This window comes from Trichechus manatus, unplaced genomic scaffold, assembly GCF_000243295.1.
Source record: "Trichechus manatus latirostris isolate Lorelei unplaced genomic scaffold, TriManLat1.0 scaffold00072, whole genome shotgun sequence".
Classification (NCBI taxonomy): domain Eukaryota; kingdom Metazoa; phylum Chordata; class Mammalia; order Sirenia; family Trichechidae; genus Trichechus; species Trichechus manatus.
The window spans coordinates 2,233,806-2,256,099 of record NW_004444008.1 but is presented as its reverse complement, the minus strand read 5'-3'; the positions used below and the strand labels follow the sequence as shown (position 1 = coordinate 2,256,099).

Here is a 22,294-nt window from a genome sequence, read left to right as displayed (position 1 = left end):
TATATATATATATATATATATATATATATATATTTATATATATATATATATATATATTTGCCTCAATCGTGTCAAAATGGTAAAGGCCATTTCATTTACATTTTCCTCGAGGGGGGGAGACTTATTAAAATGATAGCTTTATTCATAATCGTGACACTAATGGAAAGGTCATCAATGTAAAATCTCTATTTAAAAAGGTAAAAAAAAAAATTACAAATTCTTTTCTGACCAAAGGAACATGTTCACTTTATGTTCACAAAGTGTGAATCCATCTTAAGTGTGTTATAATTTCTATATTCCATCACCTTTATACTCAAGCTCAACTTAGGTATTTGCTTTTATTCTCTAATTATAAAAGAGAATCTGCATTTTGAAAAGTCTTGGACCAAATTTACATACAAAACATCCTATAACAAGCAATCTGACCCAGAAGCAACGCTGTATGATTTTTAAACGTCAGGATTAGCTTATGAAATAGTTCCTTATATGATACTTCATCGTTTGTTTTAATTTCAGGATTTTTATGGACAGTTAGAATATTGGGCAGCAAAAGCTTGTAAGTGGAAGGAAAGGCGGAGTATTTTCCATGAGTTAAGACGTTATATTCCAAACTAAGCTCAGAAAAAAATGGGGGGGAGGGGCACTCTCCTTGGCAGCTTTGATAGTTAGGGAGGGGGTGCCAGCATCTCCTTGGGGTATACGATGGAAGCCATAAATAATCGGGAGAGAACACAGACACAGCTCACGTTCAGAGGAGACAACCGTATCTCAGAATGTTCCAGAATGAGAAACTCAAAGTGTCGGGGAAAGGGTTGAAAAAAAAATATGGGCTATGACTGCTTTAGAAAACACAGTAACAGCTGAAGGCTGAACAGTAACAAATTCAACTTTAAAACAAAAACATATGCTTGTTTCCATGTCCCACATCATCAACTGAAATTCCATCAGGCAGGGAATACACGCGACCACACACAGGCCCAGGGTGGAGCAGCATCCAGCTACGGACGCAGGTGTCCAGACAGCCATTGCGTCAGTAAAATGATACTGACGGTTGGGACGAGAACATCACCCTCCAATCTATCACTTTTCCAGTTTTTGAAAAGTGTTTTCCTAAAGAAACAAAAACGCATAAATAATAAAAACATTTCACATATATTAATTTTTTAGGGCTATACTGATGGATTGGATTTTTAAAGGTTTTATATGTGAGGTCTGTTCTCTGCTTGGCATAGAATTTTCAACAAGGGGTTTGAAGGAAAACACCTGCAGATGAAGGATTAAGGCTATTTTTCAAGACTGATGGCAGTCAGTACTCTTCACCACGAAATACAGAGAGCGACATCTTTGCTGAAGAAGGATGGTGATCCGCCAGCACACTGGGATGGCCCCGTCGTTACGTGATTCTCAAGTATCCTTAGCTTGATGGTTTAGTGATGGACTGTCACTGCTGCAAGCTCTGGTCACCGCCGAACGGAGGCCATTAGCCTGCATAAATACTTCCTCTAGGGGGCTTTTCGGAGGAGTCGGTTAGTAGGCCTCGCCATTTGCACAGCCTTGATAAACCGCGCCCACCTGAACAGACCACTGCTGGCACAGAAGGGAGTCAGATGAGGTGCACCCTCAGTCCAAGCAGTGATGGTGGGCGTAACTGCTCACAGGGAGAGACGTCCACACCACTGGACATCCAGTTAGACTCTTAGCACCAAAAGGGCCTCACTGACCATCTGGCCATCTGGCCACCCTTATGGGGATGGGGGAGGGGATTATATATCGGCCGGTGGGAGAGATGATGAAGAACAGCCCGATCCCGAGGCAGCGAGTAAAATAAGGATTCGACTAGGGCGAGAGTGCACACGGAGGAAGGGAGTCTCTGGGTGCAAACGGTTAAGCGCCTGACTGCTCATCAAAACGCTGGAGGTTCGAGTGTACCCAGACGCACCTCAGAAGAAAGGCCTGGTGATCTGCTTCTGAAAACTCAGCCACTGAAAACGCTACAGAGCACAGTTCTACTCGGACACACGGGGGGTCCCCAGGAGTCAGGGTTGACTTGATGGCAGCTGGTTTTTGTGACAGAAGGCCTTGGGGTCCGAGCAGAAGAAAGAGCAAACAGAGACCCAGGTGGGGGTTTGAGAGCAGTCGGAAAGAATAAGGCAAACTCAGGACGTAGGCAAGTTGGGAAATGACCATGAATTTTTATGAGCTTCCCCTCTCCGACTGGGCGCCGGTGTCGGGGCGGGCCGTAGGGGGTGTCAGGGAGGGGTGTCAGAATGAGCAGAAGAGTCCACCAATGACGCAAAGGCAGCCTCGGCAGGAGCGGGCTCACGTGCTAGCTTTAAGCATGTTGTCAACTGTGGTCCAGCTGGCTCCAGCTCATGGCTACCCCATGCACAATGGGACCAGACAGTTGGGATCCACAGGGTTTTCACTGGCTGATTCTTGGGAGTAAACCACCAGGCCTTTCTTCCTAGTCTGTCTTTGTCTGGAAGCTCCTGAAGTCTGTTCAGCATCACCTTTCAACTTAGCCTTTGACAAATGCTCATCACTTGAAATCACCCGTCACTTGAACAGGACTGGGTAATACTTCTCTCTCCCCTCCCCACCGAAACTGCAAAAGTCAAAGAGTATTCCGGGGGAAACTCAGCACTGATCATGACCAGAGGCAAAGACAAGATGGCTCCATTTCGCCTTCTGCGTGCAGGGGGCTGGGCCACGGAGGCTGACATGGAGCAGATTCTCAGCCGAAATACAGCAGGACCCCGCTCAAAACAGACCCAGGGGTGCCAGCGTCACCTCGGGGTATTACTATTATCACGGCACAGAAATGACATCCAGACGTGAACAGAGAACACGGAATCCTCTCCTCTCTCCTCCCCAACTTCCAAAGGTGCTCCAGGAGACGGCGCCCCATTCCTGCCCCAGGGGCTTGGGGGCACCGTAACATCCAGGGCTGAGCAGGACAGCGTAGCCGCGCTCACTGGCGTGGCGCATCAGGAGGCATGTTCCCGGATATCGCGGAGATGGGCGTGAACACAAGCCGACACTTCCAACCTCGTGTTGCTATTGCTAATGTTGTCGGCTGCTGCGGAGGCATTTCGACCCACAGCGACCCCGTGGCACAGAGGAAAAACTGCCCATAGGGTTCTCTAGGTTGAAATCTTTACAGGAGCAGATCACCAGATCCTTCTCACACAGAGCCACCGGTGGGTTTAAAGTGTTAACCTTTGGTTAGCAAGCGAGGGCTTAACCATTGTACCACCAGGGTTTCTACAAACCTCCTAAAATATACATAAGAAAAAAGAACTTCAAGTCAAACTTAAAGAATGTCTAAGTATCATATTCACGATACATAAAAAAAAAAAAAAAACCTACCACCATTGAGTTGATTTCGACTAACAGTGACCCTACAGGACAGAGAACTGCTCCATAGGGTTTCCAAGGAGCGGTTGGTGGATTTGAAATGCTAACCTTTCCGTTAGCAGCTGAGTTCTTAACCACTGTGCCACCAGGGCTCCACAATACACATAAGCTCCTAAAAAGTTCCTAAAAGATACCACTAAAATTAAAAAAAAAAAAAAAAACTGAACGTGTAGATAACTAAGGCTGTGTGTGTGTGTTTTTTTAAAACTATTTAATAAGAATCAGACAAAACAAATAAAAACAATCATTAAGAACAACTGGAAAATTTAACAAATCCTAAAAGAATAGTTTTAGAAAGAACACATGTTAAAATGTAAGCTTGCTTATAGCATGATTCTCAAAGGGACACAGGAGGAAAATCTGAACATTTATCAAGCAAAATATATCACATATATCACAAAACATCCATCACATATAAAAGGGACAAAGGAAGACCGTGGTCCTTACGCATAGCTGTTTTCATCTTCTTGGACTCCACGATTGCTCAGAATCATGCCAAGTTTGTTTTATATAAGGATTACAGTCTTCTGGTCCGCTTACTATTGATCATGGTTTCCTTATGGTGTTGTTAGGCGCCACCCAGTCAGTTCAGACACACAGCGACCCTACGGACAACAGAATAAAAAACTGCCTGGTCCTGTGTCATCCTCACAATCATTGCTAGGTTTGAGCCCATGATTGCAGTCAGTGTGTTAAGCCATCTTGTTGAGGGGCTTCCTATTTTTCAGTGACCCTCTACCTTACCAAGCATGATGTCCTTCTCCAGGGACTGATCCCTCCTGACAACACGTCCAAAGTATGAGAGATGTAGTCTCGCCATCCTTGCTTCAAAAGAGCACTCTGGCTGTACTTCTTCCAATACAGACTTGTTCGTTCTTCTGGTAGCCCATGGTATAGTCAATATCCTTCAAGCACACCACAATTCAAAGGCATCAATTCTTCTTTGGTCTTCCTTATTCATTGCCCAGCTTTCGCATGCATACGAGACAACAGAAAATAAGATGGCTTGGGTCAGGCACACCTTAGTCCTCAAAGTGATATCTTTGCTTTTTATCGCTTTAAAGAGGTCTTTTGCAGCAGATTTGCCCAATGCGATGAGTTGTTTGATTTCTTGACTGCTGCTTTCATGGATGGTGATTGTGGATCCAAGTAAAATTAAATCCTTGACAACTTCAATCATTTCTCTATTTATCATGATGTTGCTTGTTGGTCCAGTTGTGAGGATTTTTGTTTTCTTTACGTTGAGGTGTAATACATACTGAAGGCTGTAGTCTTTGATCTTCATCAGTAAGTGCTTCAAGTCCTTTTCATTTTCAGCAAACAAGGTTGTGTCATCTGCATATCGCAGCTTGTTAATGAGTCTTCCTCCAGTCTTGATGCCCCCTTCTTCTTCATATAGTCCAGCTTCTCCGATTATGTGCTCAGCATACAGATTGAATAAGTATGGTGAAAGGATACAACCCTGATGCACACAAGTAAAGAAAATGAAAGCAGGGCAGAGAATTCTCAGCATCCTATCATGCTAAGTCGGGGCAGGTACTGGGGCTACTTCTGAAACAGAAGTAGAAATGCATTCTAGACAAATGAAATGGACCCCTCAATTGATCTAGCTGCTTGTGGTGGTCAGATGTAGCTTGCGAGGGGATTACAGGAATCTCCTGATCTCATTCCATGAAACTAAGTGATAACTAGGACTCAAAAAAAAATTCATATACATATTGTTATTATGAATACCAGCAGAACATTGATATAGTGTTGGAAGATGAGCTCCTCAGGTTGGAAGACATTCAAAAGACGACAGGGGAAGAGCTGCCTCCTCAAAGCAGAGTCAACCTTAATGACGTGGATGGAGTCAAGGTTTTGGGAGCTTCATTTGCTGATGGAGCATGACTCAAAAGGAGAAGAAACAGCTGCAAACATCCATTAATAATCGGAACATAGAATATACAAAGTATGACTCTAGAAAAACTGGAAATCATCAAAAATGAAATGGAACGCATAAACATTGATATCCTAGGCATTAGTGAGCTGAAATGAGCTGGTACTGGCCATTTTGAATCGGACAATCATATGAATACTATGCCAGAAATGACAACTTGAAGAGGAATGGCATTGCATTCATCATCAAAAAGAACATTTCAGGATCTATCCTGAAGTACAACGCCATCAGTCATAGGATAATATCCATATGCCTACAAGGAAGACCAGTTAAAACAACTATTATTCAAATTTATGCATCACTCACTAAGGTCAAAAGATGAAAAAATTGAAGATTTTTACCAAACTCTGCAATCTGAAATTGATAGAACATGCAATCAGGATGCATTGATAATTACTGGTGATTGGAATGCAAAAGCTGGAAATAAAGAAGAAGGATCGGCAGTTAGAAAATATGGTCTGGGTGATAGAAACAATACCAGAGATTGCATAATAGAATTTTTGCAAGACCAATGACTTCTTGAGTGCAAATACCTTTTTTCAAAAACATAAACAGTGACTATACATGCAGATCTCGCCAGATGGAATACACAGGAATTAAATCTCCTACATGTATGGAAAGAGATGATGGAAAAGCTCAATATCCTCAGTCAGAAAATGGCCAGGGGCCAGGTGCAGAACAGACCATCAACTGGCCATATGCAAGTTCAAGTTGAAGCTGACGAAAATTAGAACAAGTCCAAGAGAGCCAAAGTATGACACTGAGTATATCAATGCCTGAATTTAGAGACCATCTCAGGAATAGATATGATGTGTTGAACACTAATGACCAAAGACCAACAAGTTGTGTAATGACCTCAAGGACATGATATATGAAGAAAGCAAGAAGTCATTAAAAAGACAGGAAAGAAAGAAAACACCAAAAAGGATGTCAGAAGAGACTCTGAAACTTGCTCTCGAATGTTGAGTAGCTAAAGCTGAAGGACGAAATGATGAAGTAAAAGAGCTATATAGAAGATTTCAAAGGGCAGCTCGAGAAGACAAAGTACAGTATTATAATGAAATGTGCAACGACCTGGAGTTAGAAAACCAAAAGGGAAGAACACGCTCAGCATATCTCAAATTGGAAGAACAGAAGAAAAAATTCAAGCCTCGACTTTCAATATCGATGGATTCTATGGGGAAAATATTAAATGATGCAGGAAGCATCAATAGAAGATGGAAGGAATACACAAAGTCACTATACCAAAAAGACTTGGCTGACGTTCAGTCATTTCAGGAGGTAGCATATGATCAGGAATCAATGGTACTGAAGGAAGAAGTCCAAGCTGCACTGAAGGTATTGGCGAAAAACAAGGCTCTGGGAACTGATGGAATACCAACTGAGATGTTTCAGCAAACAGATACAGTGCTAGAAGAGCTCATTTGTCTATGCCAAAAAATTTGGAAGACAGCTACCTGGCTAACCAACTGGAAGAGATCCATATTTATGCCTATTCCAAAGAAAGGTGATCCAACGGAAAGTGGAAATTGTTGATGAATACCATTAATATCACATACAAATAAAATTTTGCTGAAGATCATTCAAAAGCAGCAGCAGCAGTACATTGACAAGGAACTGCCAGAAATTTAAGCCAGATTCAGAAGAGGACGTGGCACCAGGGATATCAGTGCTGATGTCAGATGGATCTTGGCTGAAAACAGAGAACACCAGAAAGATGTTTACCTATGTTTTATTGACTATGCAAAGGCATTTGACTGTGTGGATCATAACAAATTATGGATAACTTTTTGAAGAATAGGAATCCCAGAACACTTAATTAATTGTGCTCATGAGGAACCTGTACATAGATCAAGAGGCAGTTGTTCGAATAGAACAAGGGAATACTGTGTGGTTTAAAGTCACAAAAGGTGGGTGTCAGGCTTGTATCCTTTCACCTTACTTATTCAATCTGTATGCTGAGCAAATAATCAGAGAATCTGGATTATATGAAGAAGAAAGGTCATCAGGAGCAGATGACACAGCCTCCCTTGCTGAAAGTGAAGAGGACTTGAAGCATTTCCTGATGAAGATCAAAGACCACGGCCTTCAGTAAGGATTACACTTCAACATGAAGACTACAAAAATCTTCACAACTGGACCAAGAAGCAACATCATGATAAATGGAGAAAAGATTGAAGTTGTCAAGGATTTCATTTTACTTGGATCCACAATCAACACCCATGGAAGCAGCAGTCAAGAAATTAAAGGACATATTGCCTTGGGCAAATCTGCTGCAAAAGACCTCTTTAAAGTGTTAAAAAGCAAAGCTGTCACCTTGAAGACTCTCTTAGTCATCTAGTACTGCTCTAACAGAAATACCGCAATTGGATTGCTTTAACAAAGAGAAATTTATTGTCTCACAGTCTAGTAGGCTACAAGTCCAAATTCAGGGTCCCAGTTCCAGGGGAAAGTTTTCTCTCTTGGCGATGGAGGAAGGTCTTTGTCATCAGTCTTCCCCTGTTCTGGGAGTATCTCAGCACATGAACCTCAGGTCCAAAAGAAGGGCTCTGCTCTGGGCATTGCTTTCTTGGTGGTATGAGGTTCCTAATTCTCTGCTTGCTTCCCTTTCCTTTTATCTCTTGTAAGATAAAAGCTGGTGCAGGCTACACCCCAGGGAAACTCCCTTTACACTGGATCAGGGATGTGACCTTAGTAAGGGTGTTATACAATCCCACCCTAATCCTCTTTAACATAAAATTACAATCACAAAATGGAGGACAACCCACACAATATTGGGAATATGGCCCAGCCAAACTGATACACACATTACTGGGGGGACATAACTCAATCCATGACAAAGACTAAGGTGTGCCTGACTCAAGCCTTGGTGTTTTCAATCGCCTCATATGCATGTGAAAGCCAAAGAATGAACAAGAAAGACCAAAGAAGAACTGATGCCTTTGAACTGTGGTGTTGGTGAAGAATATTGAATATACCATGGACTGCCAAAAGAGTGAACAAATCTGTCTTGGAAGGAGTACAGCCAGAATGCTCCTTAGAAGCAAGAATGGTGAGACTCCATCTCACATACTTTGGACTTGTTATCAGGAGGGATCACTCCCTGAAGAAGGACATCATGCTTGGTAAAGTAGACGGTCAGCGAAAAAGAGGAAGTTCCTTAATGAGATGGACTGACACAGTGTCTGCAACAATGGGCTCCAGCATAACAAGGATTGTGAGGATAGCTCAGGACCAGTAGTGTTTCGTTCTGTTTTACATAGGGTCGCTATGAATTGGAACCGACTTGATGGCATCTAACAACATATATATGGAGCCCTGTTTGTACAATGGTTAAGCCTTCAGGTGTTAACCTAAAGGATGGCAATTCTAATCCACCAGGTGCTCCTTGGAAACCGTATGGGGAATGGGCAGCTCTACTCTGTCACAGGGTGCTGCCATGAGTCAGAATTGACCGGAAGGCACGCAACAACAACAACATGTACAACTCAACAGAATGCATTAATAACAAAGAATGCATTACATTTTTCTTTCAGAAAACAACAAAGCACTTCACTCGTCAGTGACGGGGACCAGAGCCAGTGCAATCAGGGTCTAGAACATCAGGGCAAGCCTAAGTAAGGCCCTTGAAAGCACTAGCGAGTGTGGTTGTGGCCACGCTACTCCCCTACACACAGTACAACATTCCCTGGCTGCTGTTAGTGATGGCAGGGACTGGCTCAGAGCCGCCCCTTCTTTGCAGAATTGCTCTGGGCTGATGAGAGCTCCTCACCAGGAGGTCATGATCCACAGCCCCAAGCTCACTAGCCCACAGCTAATGCCCAATGACAAGTGGGAGAGGCGTATGAACAACTAGCCCCCTGGCCTCAAAGGGGACCACTGCAGTTCTGTTCACACTCCAGGAATCCCCGTGGGCTCAGGCTGAGGCTGGACCCTGCTGTGAGCACATCCTCTCCTGGTTTCTTTCTCCTCTCTACACCTCACTCACTCCCACCTCCTGAGGATTCGCGCCCTTAAATCACACCCATACAAACCCCTGATGGTGCCTCCAGAGGCTGACCTACAACAGTCATAAAGCAGTGCTGTAAATGACAGTCCTAAGCACTGTAAGCTGGTCACTGTGCATAGGGAGCACGGCAGCCAGTACAGATGAGCATAGTGAAGCTGCTCATGGGTCAGTGATTTAGAAACTGTCCTCTTGAAGTGGAAACAAGCTTTGTGAAGTCAAACATGAGTGCTCTCAGGCAGTCCACCAGTTCACTCCAGTTTGCATTCTTATGTAAGCCCCTGGCATGGAGCCACTATTGTCCACCACCACTATAAAACCTCTGCCCTCCCACTGCGGGGTGCGGAGATCTGTTTTGGTTCTGTGGCCACCCAGGACTTCCCTCAGTCTGTAAGTTTCCCTAATAAATTCCTTCACCACCACACTGGAGCTGCCCACCTCTTTGATCTCTCTGCACCCTCCATTTTTGGAGGCAAGTTACACATTCATGCCTACACACCTCTGGAGTCCGAATCCCAGCTCTACCACACACCAGTGGGATATCTTGGACAAATCATATAAACTCTCTGCTGTAACAAAATATCACAAACTGGGAAGCTTGTAAGAACAGAACTGTATGGTATCACAGTTCTGGAGGCCAGAATTCCAAACTGGGGTGTCAGCAGGGCATGCTCTTTCTGCTGGCTCCTTGGGAAGTTCTTTCCTGGCTCTCCTGCCTTCTGGAAGCCCCGGGCATTCCTTGGCTTGCAGCTGCAGCGTAATTCCATTGTCACCTGGCCCTCCTCCCTCTGTTTCTGTGTGCCTTCTCTCTTTTGTAAGCACAGCACTCAGATGGGATCAGGATCTGCCCCACTCTGTATGATCTCATGTGAACTTAACTGATGTTGATGTTGTTGTTAGCTGCCTTCAAGTCAGCCCCCAACTCACGGCAAGCCTACATACCACAGAACAAAATACTGCCCAGTCCTGAGCCATCCGCATGATCAGCTGTGATCCCTAGCGTTTTCCTTGAATGATTTTCAGAAGCAAATCACCAGGCCTTTCTTCCCTGTCCATCTTAGTCTGCAAGCTCTGCTGAAACTTGTCCATTATCTTAACAACACTCAAGCCTCCACTGACAGAGGGGTGGTGGCTGCACATGAGGTGCACCGGCCAGGTATCAAACCAGGGTCTCCTGCATGGAAGGTGGGAATTCCACCAATGAACTAGGACTGCCTCATGAATTTAACTGATAACATCTTCAAAAACCCTGTTTCCAAACAAGGTCATGTCCACAGGTCCCAGGGGTTAGCACTTCAACACATCTTTTGTGGGGACACCACTCAATTCACAGCACTCTTTAAGCTTAACTCCTCCTCTACAAAACACTGAAAATAACCCTGAAACCTCAGTGCAGCTGAGAGAACGGAGTGTGAAGGTGTACACCACAGGCTGAGCCCGGAGTCAGGGCACAGGAAATGTTGTGTACTCTCACTGTTATCATCTCATGAGAAATTAGAGCATTAAAGTCACATCACGCAAGCCTAATGCCAAGTTTCCGATTAGTAAAAAGAGGTTGGGATTCAGGCACCACTTCGGCAATGCCAGAGAGAGAGGGCATAGAAGGGGGTGCATGTTAATGTTTTAGAGGTGCAGGGGCTTTGCAGATAATACAATCTGCTCTTCTTCCTGATGCTCCTTCCCAGCACCGATGGTGGAGAAAACTGAGGTCCAGAGAGGTCAAGTGGTTTGGCCAAAGTATCACAGCACATTATTTACAGAACCTTAGAAGTGCTGAGTAATCGGGTGTGTGTGGCAGGACGCGAGAATAAGACCCCGTGTATCCCTGGGCAGTCTTGTCTGCTGCAGAATCTAGGAGAAAACGCTCATACCCACCCATGCCAGAGTTCCCCACTTCTTACTGGGTACACAGCCAAAGGCATCCCCACCAGCCCCTTTAAAGCAGGGTGAGGTCAAGTGACTGAGTGACGGTTGGTGGGACTGGGGCAGGGATATGGGGACCAAACATCTCCATGCTGACCTGGGACACCACGGGTTGAAGATGGCGGTACCATGAATCAGAACAGCCTGGGGTCTTGAACGGCAGCATCTCACAAAGCTCCACAGAGTGAGAACAAGCCTTTATGTGTGTTTAGCCACTGAGCCTGAGGGGTTGTTGGTTAACAGCAGCTAACCCACCTTGACTAACACTCTGAAACTAGGCACTTGTTAGATCGTAGTCTCGATCTATATAAAACACACATACCAAAACCAAGCCAATAGCCGTTGGGTCAACTCCAGCTCACGGCGACCCCATGTGTGTCAGAGTAGAACTGTGCTCCACAGGGTTTTCAATGGCTGTGATCTTTTAGAAACAGACTGCCAGGCCTTTCTTCCGAGGCACCTCTAGGTGGACTCAAACTTCCAACCTTTCAGTTAGCAGTCGAGCGCATTAAACATTTGCGTCACCCAGGGACTCCACTTGGTACTACAACAGGTGGTGAGCATGTTCCTAAAGGGCTAGACAGTGAATAGCTTAGGCTTTGTGGGCCAGACAGCCTCTGTTGCAACTGGTCAGCTGTGGCTGTTCCCTATACAGCTTTATTAACTGTGGTTCACAGACCAACAATATACAACAAAGTTAGCAGTGGTCCACAGGTCTCAGATCGCCAACCCCCAAACAGGTATTAATGAAGAGAATCTTTAAGATCCCTTCCACTTCTAAGGAAACCCTGGTGGTGCAGTGGTTAAGAGCTCAGCTGCTTCACCGAAAGATTGGCAGTTCGAATCCACCAGGCGCTCCTTGGAAACCTTATGGGGCAGTTCTACCCTGTCCTATAGGGTTGCTGTGAGTCGGAACTGACTCGACGGCAAAGGGTTTGGTTTTTGGTTTCTCCACTTAGAAAACACTGTGATTTTAAAAGCACGTGATGAAGAAAGGCAAAAAAAGAAAAAAGAGTTCAGTTTAGAATCATGATTTTTGAAGACCGAAAGGGAGATAAACATAAATCTAAAACACAATTTTAACGAGTCGACGTGAATCTCATTTAAATAGTTATTCTAAATTATTCATTAATACACCGTTCTTCAAATTACACAGTAGACTTCCAACACAGGGCAGTTATACGATAGTGTTATGACCCTTTAGAGAAGGTATTGGTATTATAAATTGAATGTATTTTTAAATTTAATTTCATATTGATAAAAGGAAGCAGTTGAACCTGATGAATTCCAGCAGCTTCTCTAGAAAGGGCCACAAAGGATTCATATATGTGTTTGGTTATATATAGGGAGAAATCTAAAGAGAAAAACTTCTCTAGCACACGGAAGACCTTCAGTCATGCCATCTTAACATCCCAAACCGGAAAAATAGCTTCTACAAAACAGTGGAAACTGGGGTCGCAATGACCTAACACCCTGGGCACTAGTGACACGTGGGGCCAGACAGCGCTGTGAATTTGAGGGTGTTTAGCAGCAACCCTGGTCTCTACCTACTAAATGCCTCTCCACCCTCAGGCTGTGACAACTGAGAAGTCTCCAGACATCGCCAAACATCCCCAGCGCAAAACACTGGCGCCAGGTGAGAATCACTCACCTCCAAGTTGACTTGAGTGGAAACTCAATTTCCCATTCCCAGGTATGCGTTAAAGAACTGAAAATCTACCTCAACTTCCAAGAGAATTCTCCACACTATTGACCCTGCGATCAGAGCAATGTGACGGCTTTCCTCTGGAAATCACAGAGACAGGTGGCAAAGTGGAACGCAGATGTCCCGCTTTCTGCTTATTCCAGCAGTTGTGAGCGAGAAAACAGGCTGCTTCCCTCAGAAACAGAACAGAACAAAACATGGAATTTCAGCTATTTCCCAACAGAGCCTCAGAAAGTCAGCAAGGTTAAATGAATGGAGCCCTCTGTGTTCCTCAGACGCTGCTTGGCGGGACTACCCCAGACCATGTGCCATTTACTCCCAGGTGGGCAAACGCCGACGATGAGTCTTGAGGCCAGCCGTGTTTTCATATTACCCAAAAAGTTTCATTCTTGTAAAATAACTGCGGTGATCAAACCAAAAAGAAAAGTGACGTTGAAGATTTGAATGTTATGCCGTGAACTCGGAGAGTCGCGTCATTGTAAGCTGCAGCGTCTTCTATCCCCATGCCTGGAAATGACTGGGTTTCCATCGGCAGCGGTGGAATTCCAGCACACCGTGAGCGGTGAGGAAATCTGTCACAGGCTCTGAATGGAAAGGCGCCTTAGAAACGACATCCAAGGAATCTTTGATTCTCCAGTCATTTATGAAAAACAAGTTATATTTTCTTAAAGTAAAAGCAACTCTAGGTTTTTCCCTTTAATACATTAAAGTACGCATGTTTGAAAATCGTAACAAATCGTCCACACACAGCAATTTACCTTCATAGTGTATTTACCCGTGAATCTTCTTATGGTGATGTCAAGAAATTTACCTCAAACAAATAGTGTTCACTTGGGGAAACAAGAGTAATTCTACCCCAATCTCTGCTTCAATTTGTGCTGCCTAAAAACTCCACGAGGGACATCTCAAGCTCACCCTTGTTAGGTGCCATCGAGTGGGCTCCAACTCCAGGTGACCTTATGAACACAGAGTGGATCACTGCCTGGCACTGAGCCATCCCCACGGCCCTTCGTACGCTGGAATTCACTGCTGCAGCTATTGTGTCAATCTGCCGCACAGAGAGTTTCCCTCGTTTTCGATGACCTTCTACTGTACCAACCGCGATGTCTTTTTCTAGTGAATGGTCTTTCCTGGTGACGTACGCAAAGTAGCCTTACTACCAGCATAGCATTTTGCTAATCATGGGGCTCATTCCATTTTGTCACCCTTGCAAATAGTCATTTAAATTAAAATCAAATATTCACAAAAATCAACAAGACCTCTTTTCTGAGACATGTACAGAGAAAATAGGCTGCTATGAGCTTTCTCTCTCCGCGCTAAGTAAGCAGTTGTCTACACAGCAGATAACACCACCACAGGATGTGGAAGAGGAGAGAGCTGCAACTTCCCGCCAAGGGAACAGTGGGGTGTGACATTTGTTCTTAGGGTTGTTTCCGGGCACGGAATCACCTTGCAGAAAGCAATTTTGCCTTTTGTTCCCGGTTCTTTCAAGCTGTACCAATACCTGAGGCTAATAAATGGGGCTGACCAGACCAAAAAAGGAGGCTGGTGGTGCAGTGGTTAAGTGCTCAGCTGCTAACCGAAGGGTCGACAGTTTGAACCCACCCGCTACCCTGCAGGAGAAAGACCTGGTAATCTGCTCCTGTAAAGATTACAGCCTTAGAAACTCTATAGGAAGGTTCTACTCTGTCCTATACGGTCACTATGAGTTGGAATTGACTTGAGGACAATGGATTTGGTTTGCTTTTGGTTTGACCAGACTATCTGGGGGCCAAAGCTGACTAAGCCTCAGGAGGCATGATGCAATCTGCTTGGTGACCACACACAGGAGAGGGTGGTACATCCCTTTGTGACATGAAAACTCTGCGCTGAGACCCTTCCCACACGTCACCCTAGGTATCTCTTCGTTTGTATCCTTTTTGGTTGTAATAAACCTGTAGCTATAAGTATGGTGTACTCTCTAAGTATCCTCTGAGTTGTCCCAGTGAACTAATAAACCTACAGGGACAGTGAGAGCCAGCAGGGGCTGGTGTCTGTCTGTTCGACACTCTGAAGGAAGATGTCCTTCTGCCTTGTGAGCTCTGACCCCGCTCCGGGTGGCTAGAATCAGAGAGAGAGAGAGTTCCATGTGGCTGGTAATGAGGATGGAGAAATGGGAAGGTGAGGACTGGGTCCACTTCCACGCTTTGGGGACTGGGCTCATGCTGATCCTTACCATGCAGTTAGCAACGAAGGTGAGAGTCGCCCGCTGCACGTCTTGGTAGTACAATTGCGTTTCAACACCACCGCTCAAGAAGCCATGGTCTCTCTCTTTGGTCCTGTATCAGCCAACTCAGCTCTCGGCTGGTGGTGACGCTGGTGAGCCTTCAGTAAGAGCACTTCACGTCATCAGTCAACGAAACTGATCTCACCAAGGCAGCCACAGCAACGAGAGGCAATGATGAAAAACGTACAAGGAGTCTCCTTGCCCCTCATCTCTAGTTTACACGTGATGATGGCGAACACACTCGCTGATTTTTGGCTTCAATGTACTGTATGTTTATGCAAATAACCTGCAACTTCTAAGTTTGTGCGCCAACGGTCCCTTCACCCCTTTAGGTATTTTCAAAAGCACCGCTATGAAATTATCATTTACATGTTGCTGCAAAAAAATGAGCATAGCACAATTATGAAAATACCTCCCGGGCAAACAAAAGTAGAAGGTTTACATTATTTGTGTGTAAAAAAATACAGTACTTTGAAATAATGTCAAGCAAAGTTGTAAGAATAGCACAGTTAATCCTCATATAACCTTTGTGAGATTTACCTGTTAACTTGTTATCACATTTGCTTTATCTTTCTCTCTGCATACGGTATGTGCGAAGCCTGTGTACATATTTGTATACATTGTGATTTTGTTAATCATTTGAGAATAAGTTGCAGAAATTATATGCTTTACCCTTAAACATTTCAGGGAGTATTTCCAAAAATAAGAACAGTCTCTTACATAACCATAGCCCCTGGAGAGTGCAAACAGTTAATGGCTTAGGTGCTAATGGAAAGGATGGACGTTTGAGCAGACCCAGAGGTGCCTGGGAAGAAAGGCCTGGTGATCTACTTCCAAAAATCAGCCATTGAAACCTTATAGAGCATAGTTCTTCTCTGACACACATGTGGTCACCAGGAGTCAGAGTCAACTTGACAGCAACTTCTTTGGGAAGTCCTGAGCCACAGATTTTCGATTCAGACATCGAACACAGAAGCAATAGACTTTTAGAACAAACAGGAAGACCAATTATTTCCTAAGCGCTCTGAAATAGGTACAGATTTGGGCTCATTTGCTTGGCAGTTATCAAAATCAGGAAATTAACATTAATATTTTTCTATTCTCTTATCAACAGACCTTATTCAAATTTTGCCAGTTGTCCCAATAATGACCTTTACAGCAAGGTTTTGTTTTGTTTTGTTCTTTTCTGTTTCAAGATGCAATTTGGGATCAAAGCATTGGACATGACTGGTGAGCCTATTTCTCCTTTATTATTATTGTTATTTCTCCTTCACTTCTTTTGTGCCTCTCATGGCTCTGCAGTATCTGAAGACTAGAGGTTGGCTGTTTCTAAAATGTCTCTTGGTTTTGATTTGTCTGGTGGTGCTCATGATGGGATTTGTCATATGTTTTGGCTGGAACGTCACAGAGGTCATGTTGTGTCCTTCTCAGAGCATCCAACCAAGAAAGCTGCAATCACCCCTTGTGACATTACAGGTGATGGTGCCACCAACCAACGGGTTATCGTTGTGTTTGTCAGATTTCTTCACTGTCGGGTTAGTCTTTTTTTTCTTGTAATTAGCAAGTGTTTTGTAGGCAGCTACTCTGAAACTAGATAATACCCTAGTTGTCATCAAACTCTTGCCTAAAAATTTTGGCATCCATTGGTAATTTTTACTTGAATTGACGATTAGTGCAATGGTTACCAAATGATAATCATCTAATTAAATCATTCCCTATAATTATTATCTGGCATTTAATAGTAAGAGGGATGTGTGTTCCTTTTTCCCCATTTGTTTATTTATTTTTTATGTTACAATATTCTCATGAGGAGCCCTGGTGGTGCAGTGGTTAAAGCACTCGGCTGCCAACTGAAACGTCGGTGGTTTGAACTTAATCAGCTGCTCTGAGGGAGAAATAGGTGGCAGTCTGCTTACGTAAAGATTACAGCCTAGAAAACCCTATGGGGCAATTCTACTCTATCCTATAGGGTCACTATGATTCAGAATCAACTCGAAGGCAACAGGTTTGGTTTTTTTGTTTTTTGTTTTTTTTTAATATTCTCATTAAATCCTATTTTATTCGATGGGCTATAATCTCCTATTATCATTATCTGCTTTGACAATCAAACTGTGCCAGATTTTGTCAGTAAGTCCCCTCCTAGTTCCTAGTGACATGACCCCATCATTCTCTGAACAATTCCTTACTTTCTGGCGCACAAGATCTTCCAGGCTTAGCTGGTACTTTCCCAATGATTTAGAAACCAGTATCTGTGTGCTGAGTGTGCTCATTGCTAGTGGAGTGACATGGCTTCTAAAACCCTCTCAGCAGACAGAGCTAGGAAATAAGTGGATGTGCATGGGTAAACATGTGTGCATGCACACATGTAAGTACTTGTGCATGCACTCATGTGTTCACATCCCATTTTTTTTGAGCACATACATTGTGCCAAATAGTATACCACACCCTGTGATTCAAAAAGAGCAAAATACATGGTCCCTTTCTTTTCTAAAAGCTATATTTTTGATAAAAGATTACTTTAAATCAGCTTTAAAATGGTATTTTGGTTAAACTGCTGAACATTCTGATCCCTTACTAATACATTCATAATTTTACCAACAACTGCTCATGGATAGACTTCAGTCATGTACTAAATTCCAGTGAAAAGACAATTCATTGTCATGTGTGATGAAGTCATCATGATCATAATTTACTGCTACTGTTATTAGTATTGCTGTTAAAAACAATAAGAAATGATGAGTATTTGTTGAAAAATCACTACGCTTTGTCTCTTCTGTGTGCCGTTATTTAATTTTCACAGTGATAGTGTGGAGTTGGTGGTGTTCCATGACCGTTTTACAGATGAGGAAACTGATATTTACAGGGAATCATAGTGGGCTGGATCCCACATGGGGCTCTGTCTGCCTTCAAAGCCCTTGCTTTGCACTAATATTAGCTCTGCTTATGGGGACTATTGTCAAGCCCTGGCGAATCCAAGGGAGATCAATATCTAACCCTAGCTCTAACATTTCCTGAGCATTCACAAACAACAGTATCACAAGGCAAATACAATAATATAAATGTATCTCCACTCTCTTCTGAAAGACTTAGTGCATGAGTAAAACTACATGAGCCTCTCAATGGTGATGGAAAATTTGGCAAAGGATATGGATGATGGTTGCGCTGATTAATGTAATCAATGTCACTGAATTGTACGTGTAAAACATGTTGGTTTGGCAAATGTTGTGTAACATATATTTTTACCACAATTACAAAAAAAAAAAAAAAAATTGGGTGAGGAACTTTTTCCGGACACACATCCTGAGGATCCTGACATGGTCTATGGAGACTACCAGAATCCTGTTGAGGGACGATGTGGGTCATAACCTCCCTTTCACAGGAGACCCTGACTATCAAACCTGTCTTGGATACTGGAGGCCTAAGTGGGTTCTGGAATCTCAGATCTGCCCCAAAGCAAACCTCCACCCAATCCTGAGAATCGCAGGCCCTTCCCCCAAACTACAGTAAGAGGAGTAGGTAAATCTCATTTCATCATGCATCTATTTCATCTGTCATCATTTACTCTTTGCTATAAAGAATGAACAAATTAATCTTAGAAGAAATACAAACAGAATGGCCCTTAGAAGTGCAGATGGCAAGCCTTTGACTCACTTACTTTGGACATGTCATCAGGAAAGACAAATCACTAGCAAACAACATCATGGTTGGTACAGCAGAGGGTCAGTGAGAACGAAGGAAACCCTCCATGAGATGGATTACACAACAGCACCAACAATGGACTCACACATGCCAACGATCATGAAGACGGTGCAGGACCGAGCAACGTTTCCTTCTGTTACACATAAGGTCGTCATGAGTCAGAGCCAACGCGACAGCAACTAACAGCCACAACCAGGAGGTTTTCACTTGTACACGCACAGTTATTTAATTATACATGATAAAGAGAAAACAAAGATGCTTTTTAAAATGGACTGATTTCACCAGAACATGACTGCCAAATGCATAAAACCAACCAATGATCACTTTAACTGGGGGGAAAGGGGTGCTTCCAGACACTGGGATATGGCCCTTGAATTGCCGACCGTCTGACGAAGAGATGACACCCGTGAAGGAAGAGGGGTCATGCAGGAGACGAAGGCTAATGTGGAATTAAAGCAGGGGACGCTCACATCCCAGAGGGCTGAGGACAGCCCAGCTTGGCCCAGATCAATGACTTTACATCACGTCTCCATCCCCTCAAACAGGAGTTAACTGGGAGGGAAAACGAAAGCTTGAGAAAAGCAAATCGCACCTACCTGGATCAGAGACAGGTCCTCAAGCTGCAACCTGAAGAGGTAGTTCCTACAAAAGACAGAGAGAGGGTTTTATTTTAATAGCTCCAAAAAATATCGGGCCATAAACGTCAAGAGAACGACAACAAAACACATAAAGATCTTGGCTTCAAATGTATCCTCCTCCTAAGCATGTGTGGAGCACAGTTCTCCTTGTTGCTCCAAGAACAAAGAGCGCTCAAGTGTCACCAGGCAAGCCTTTGAGACTGGCGAAGAAGCTAAGGCATCAGGAGTGTGTGCGTGTGTGTGTGTGTGTGTGTGTGTGTGTATGGGCGTGACTATGGGGAATCTATGTTCCTAGTGTGCTCTTTTGATCTACGTGGAATAGGCAAAAGGACCTGGACCTTTTGAGTTTAAAATCACCTACATCTACCATGATTTATAATTAAAACAAGGCAAAGCTTTGAATTAACCAGATGCCTAAGAGCACAGCTTTCAATCTTGTCGGATGGATAAGTTTGGAAGAGTCAGCGCTGGCTGCTCAGGTGTGAAACTGGAAATCAGAGAAGAGGAAACTCAATTTTCAACAACAAAGGGGAACATGAGATATGTAATCCAGACCAACAGAGCACCGTAAAACACATCACAAGCACCGACGTTAGCTTGGGACAACATTGCTGTCCCCCCATGTGTCTATCAGTATGTCATACTGTGGGGGCTTGTGTGATGCTGTGATGCTGGAAGCTGTGCCACTGGTATTCAAATGCCAGCAGGGTCACCCATGGCAGACAGGTTTCAGCTGAGCTCCCAGACTAAGACCGACTAGGAAGAAGGATCCAGCAGTCTACTTCTGAAAAGAATTAGCCAGTGAAAACCTTATGAATAGCAGCGGAACATTGTCTGATATAGCACTGGAAGATGAGCCCCCCCAGGTTGGAAGGCATTCAAAAGACGACTGGGGAAGAGCTGCCTCCTCAAGGTAGAGTTGACCTTAATGATGTGGATGGAGTCAAGCTTTCAGGACCTTCATTTGCTGATATGGCCCTCTCCTCAGAAGCGAGGATGGTGAGACCTCACCTCACACACTCTGGACATGTTACCCGGATTCTATCTCACGGCGACCCCAGACGACAGAGTAGAACCACCCCACAGGGTTTCCTAGGCTGTCATCTTTAAGGAAGCAGATCGCCAGATCTTTTCTCCCGAAAAGCCACTGGGTGGGTTCCAGCCTCCAACCTTTCCTTTTGCAGCCGAGCGCTTACCCATTGCACCACCTTTCCTAATTTTACCTGCACTAAACACAAGCATGCACTCACACACACGCACACACACTCAGACAACAGTGCTCGCAGTACAAGTATCCCACGTCATCACTGTCCATTCCCAGGTGTATTTATTTACAAACCATTTTAAGAAAGGGTCAAGTCTTAGCACTGCCAACAGCAAGCTTGTGCTTCTAGGCAATCGGTTCTCACTCCAGGCCTGGGATCTGGCTGTGGCTGGCGTCACCCCATAACTCATGTGTTTCACACGACTTCCTCCTGAAAGTGCACGCCCCGACTTATTTCAAGAGGGCCTCACTCTCTTCACGTGCAAAACGAGACAGCTGAACTATACAATCTGGCGGGATGTTTACAGCATGCAAATTCCTAAGACAGTGCCCCCGTTTATACAAAAACAACGCCCAGTGCAGTTCCGTGAATAGATGACCGTCTAATGAGAGAATCTGTATCACGTCAAATTTCAATAAATTCCTGGCAGATGCTTCTCAATTGTTCCCATTTTTTACAGTCAAGTACCTTATCCCAAAATAATCTTAAATGAAATCCCCAAATATAAAATAATTCCTTATTCGTGTACATTTATTTAATAAGTACTTATTTATGAAAAAGGAAAACCAAACCCGTTGCTGTTGAGTTGATTCGGACTCACAGATATCTGTTTATCAGAGTCAGCCGGTGAGGCCGACTTGAAAACCGTGATTGAAGCTATCAAGACTATCTTACGGAGCGTCAACCTCCACGTAATTTCTGTTTGCGCGTTGGTTGGTTGGTTACCTTTCCTGTTGCTGTGTGTGTTTGTCTGGTTTTGGTGGCACAATGTCGGCAGATAATTTCAAATACCCTTCTAATAAATGGATGCCACCTGTACAAAACCCAACTAGGCAGGTTAATGCCTTCCTGAATGTTTCTATATGAAAATTTTGGAGAGGTAGTCCCCGACTTATGACAAGGTTCCATTCCAAGGACTCGGTCGTATGTCAGTTCTGATGTAAGTCGAATACCTCACTTTTTTATGCTTTGTTTTCACTATTATTGCCTTTTATTATCGGTATCTTTATAAATCCAGTGCTTATTTGTCTTTAGGGTTTGGCATGAGAATGATAACATCAGCAAATTATGTGTGGCATTATATGTAGTATAGATTACTAACAACAAAATGTACAAAAAAAAAAGGACCATGGTAAATGAGCTTCACTGTAACACAAAGACATCATGATTCAGAGACTACCTGTATTACATATTTTAGTGTTCATTTTATCTTACACTTTTCAAGTACTTAAAAAGTATTTTAAAAGACAAAACTTAAAAACCTTTCTGGAATCCCTTAATCACTCTCAGGAACCTAAGAATTTGTCAAAACAGAGAGTGGATTCCAACCCCTCCCAGTCCTCAAAATACTTGGTTTCGAGTGCAACTCCAAGTGCATTTCTGTTGTAGGAAAAATTCCACTCCAGCCAGCAACAAGAGGGACCCGGAATCTCCCA

The 22,294-nt window shown here is 43.8% G+C and overlaps 1 protein-coding gene across 1 annotated transcript in view; it reads right to left on the bottom strand.

The window, feature by feature from the left end:
• The window catches only part of SEMA5A (semaphorin 5A), a 332,779-nt gene that overhangs the window by 226,520 nt on the left and 83,965 nt on the right, over positions 1-22,294 (bottom strand). The window contains exon 3 of the mRNA XM_004380268.1: positions 19,552-19,597. Within this exon, the coding sequence (XP_004380325.1) occupies positions 19,552-19,597 (46 nt within the window). The remainder of the gene's footprint in view (positions 1-19,551; positions 19,598-22,294) is intronic.